The 3,218-nt window shown below is 51.5% G+C and overlaps 1 protein-coding gene across 1 annotated transcript; it reads left to right on the top strand.

Moving 5' to 3' along the window:
- Positions 1–608: 608 nt before the first annotated feature.
- On the top strand, positions 609–2,808 carry LOC135650847 (exocyst complex component EXO70H1-like). Its single transcript, XM_065170479.1, has one exon. The coding sequence runs from the start codon at positions 729–731 to the stop codon at positions 2,703–2,705; it is 1,977 nt and encodes a 658-aa protein (XP_065026551.1). The 5' UTR covers positions 609–728; the 3' UTR covers positions 2,706–2,808.
- Positions 2,809–3,218: the final 410 nt, after the last annotated feature.

Below are 3,218 nucleotides of genomic sequence, written 5' to 3'. Positions count from 1 at the left end.
GAATAAATATTAAAGATATTAGAAGGGTAAATTTATCAAAAAAATTTAATAAATTCTTAAAATATAATTTTATCAAATAAAACTTACATCAATCAATACACATTTAAAATATAATTTGTACCTATCATTTATCAAACCTTCAAATCATTCGACAACGACACATCTACTCAAATCATAAATAAAATTGAGTTTTCAATTCTTCCAAGGTTCCTTGCGTCCGGGAACGGAGCATCACCATTGACCGGTTCCAGCTGAAGCAGCAAAAACTGCTTCATCGATCTCTCATGCCTTCCCTGGACATGGATTGCTGTTGATAACACAGCCCCTTCTTCCTCGGATACACCTCCACCGGTTCACGTGAGATCAAGTGCTCGACGTTTAGGGGTTAGATCCTTGTCACGGTCAAGAATCCAAACACCTGGTCCAACTGCAATAACCAACTCGTGTTCCAATTTTTACCCAGAGGAAGGTTGCCGGAAACTGTGGAATTAGTGATGGAACGTACGCCAACCCATGACCCGTGGCGGAGACTTGGAACCTTCCACGCTCCTTAATCATTCCAAGAACAACACATGATCCCATGACGTTGTTGACGTTTTACATTGCTACCTTTAAGTGTCAGTCGTCCTCTTCCTAAGCCAACAGCACAAAAAAAAAAAAGGAACTCTTCTCCTCCTCCTCCTACTCCAATTCTATACTGACTGCAGTGTTAGAGTTGTTGAAGGAGGATGACGATAAAGGGTTTGCGACGCCTGTTGTCTTCCTATTCCTTCGGGCACCACCACCACCACCACCATCACGACCGTCCGCCCTCAGCGTCATCGCCCGCATCATTTCCTCATACGACGCCGCCGCCGCCGATGCAGCAGCAACAGCTGATCGCGGGCGGCACCATGAAGGACGACGTGGCGGCGATCGAGGCCATCCTGGCTAAGTGGGAGCCGGACGACGCCGCGTACGCCAAGAGCTCCTCCCTCTTCCACGGGGACCGCGCAGAGGCCCGTGAGTACCTCGCCGCCGTCCGTGACCTCCAGCGAGCCATGCTGTCCTTTGTCTCCAGCGATGCCTCCTCGGAGTCGTCGTCCCACGCCGCCCTCATACGCGCCCAGACCCTAATGCAGACCGCCATGCGCCGCCTCGAGAAGGAGTTCTATCAGATACTCGCTGCCAACCGCCACTGCCTTGATCCCGAGTCCGTCTCCGCCCGCTCCTCCACCCACTCCAGCGCCTCCGACGACGCCGAGTACGACGATGTACGGGGAGCCAGGGACTCCATGGGCGATGTCGAGGGCGCCGCGGCCATCGCCATGGATGACCTTCACGCCATCGCCGAGACCATGATCTCTGTCGGGTACGGCAAGGAGTGCGTCAAGGTCTACAAGGTCCTTCGCAAGTCCATCGTCGACGAGGGGCTCTACCGCCTCGGGTTCGAGCGGCTCAGCCCGTCCCAAGTCCACAAGCTCGATTGGCAGGTGCTCGAGCCAAAGATCCGATCTTGGCTCGGCGCCTCGCGCTTGGCCGTCAGCACTCTGTTTTCTGGCGAGCGGGTCCTCTCGGACCATGTCTTCGCCAGCTCCGACTCCATACGGGAGGCCGTCTTCGCCGACATCTCAGGCGACGCCGCCGTGCAGTTCCTCCGGTTCCCGGAGTCGGTGGCGAAATGCAAGCGCTCCACGGAGAAGATGTTTCGGATCTTGGATCTCTGCGAAGCCGTCTCGGAACTGTTGCCGGAGATCGAACCTGTATTCTCCTTCGTGTCTACAGCCGCCGTCCGGGACCAGGCCCTCTCTGCATACTCCAAGCTCGCCGAGACCGCTCGCGCCATCCTCGCCGACTTCGAAGCGGCCATCCACAAGGAGCACTCCAAGTCGCTGCCTCCCGGTGGAGGGATCCACCCGCTCACCCGTCACGCGATGGACTACGTCATTACCCTCGCCGACTGCGAGCCAACCCTCGCTGAGATCTTCGCGGATTTCCCCCTTCGTACCCAGAGCTCCCTCTCCGACTTCTTCGATAGCTCGTACTCGGAGTCGCGGCCGTCCTCGCCGGCGTTCTCCTCCTCCATCTCCTCCATCGACGACGGCCACGGGTCGGAAATCGCCGTGCGGTTCGCGTGGCTCATATTGGTGCTGCTCTGCAAGCTCGACGGCAAGGCGGCCGCGTACCGAGATGCTGGCCTATCATACCTCTTCCTGGCGAACAACCTGCAGTACATAGTGAACAAGGTGCGGTCTTGCCGGCTGTGGGGGATGCTGGGCGAGGAGTGGACGGCGCGGCATGCGGCGAAGGCGAGGCAACACGCTGCCGGGTACGAGAGGGTGGCGTGGGGGAAGGTGCTGGCGTTGGTGACGGCGGAGGAGGTGTCGCCGGGCGAGGCGCGGGATCGGATGCGTGCGTTCAACGCGGCGCTGGAGGAGGCATGCACCGCCCAAGCCGGGTGGGTGGTGGCTGACGCCGAGATGAGGGAGGAGGTGAGAGCGGCGGTGCGGGGGATGCTGCTTCCAGCGTACCGAGGGTTCTACGAGCAGTGGAGAGTGGTGCTCGAGGGCAGCGGCGCGGTGAGGTTTTCGCCGGAGGAAGTACGAGACAGGCTGGCGGAGCTGTTCGACGGCTCCGACGATTCCGGCTCCGGTTCGTGCTCGAGTTATCGCCTCGGTTCGGATTCTGGCTCCGCCCGGTCCGAGCCATCACCCAGGGCCATATAAGTCGACAAACACTACTGCCTGCACGGACCTCAATGCAGCTCGTTCGTAACTTACCATTGATGTCGTCATCGAACAATTTACATTAAGTACCGTTCTTTTCGTAGTTCTACTTGTCGTCATGTATATATATATATATATATATATATATATATATATATGAATACATATATATATATATATATATATATATGAATATATATATATATATATATATGAATACATTCATATATATATATATATATATATTCATATATATATATATATATATATATATGTATTCATATATATATATATATATATATATATATATATATATATATATATATGCATACATATATATATATACATGTATATATATATATACATGTATATATATATATATATACATGTATATATATATATATATATACATGTATATATATATATATATACATGTATATATATATATACATGTATATATATATATACATATATATATATATACATACATATATATATATATATATACATGTA

Source organism: Musa acuminata, chromosome BXJ3-10 (assembly GCF_036884655.1).
Source record: "Musa acuminata AAA Group cultivar baxijiao chromosome BXJ3-10, Cavendish_Baxijiao_AAA, whole genome shotgun sequence".
In the NCBI taxonomy this organism is placed as follows: domain Eukaryota; kingdom Viridiplantae; phylum Streptophyta; class Magnoliopsida; order Zingiberales; family Musaceae; genus Musa; species Musa acuminata.
The sequence above is the reverse complement of the archived record's forward strand: the minus strand, read 5'-3'. Positions and strand labels throughout refer to the sequence as shown.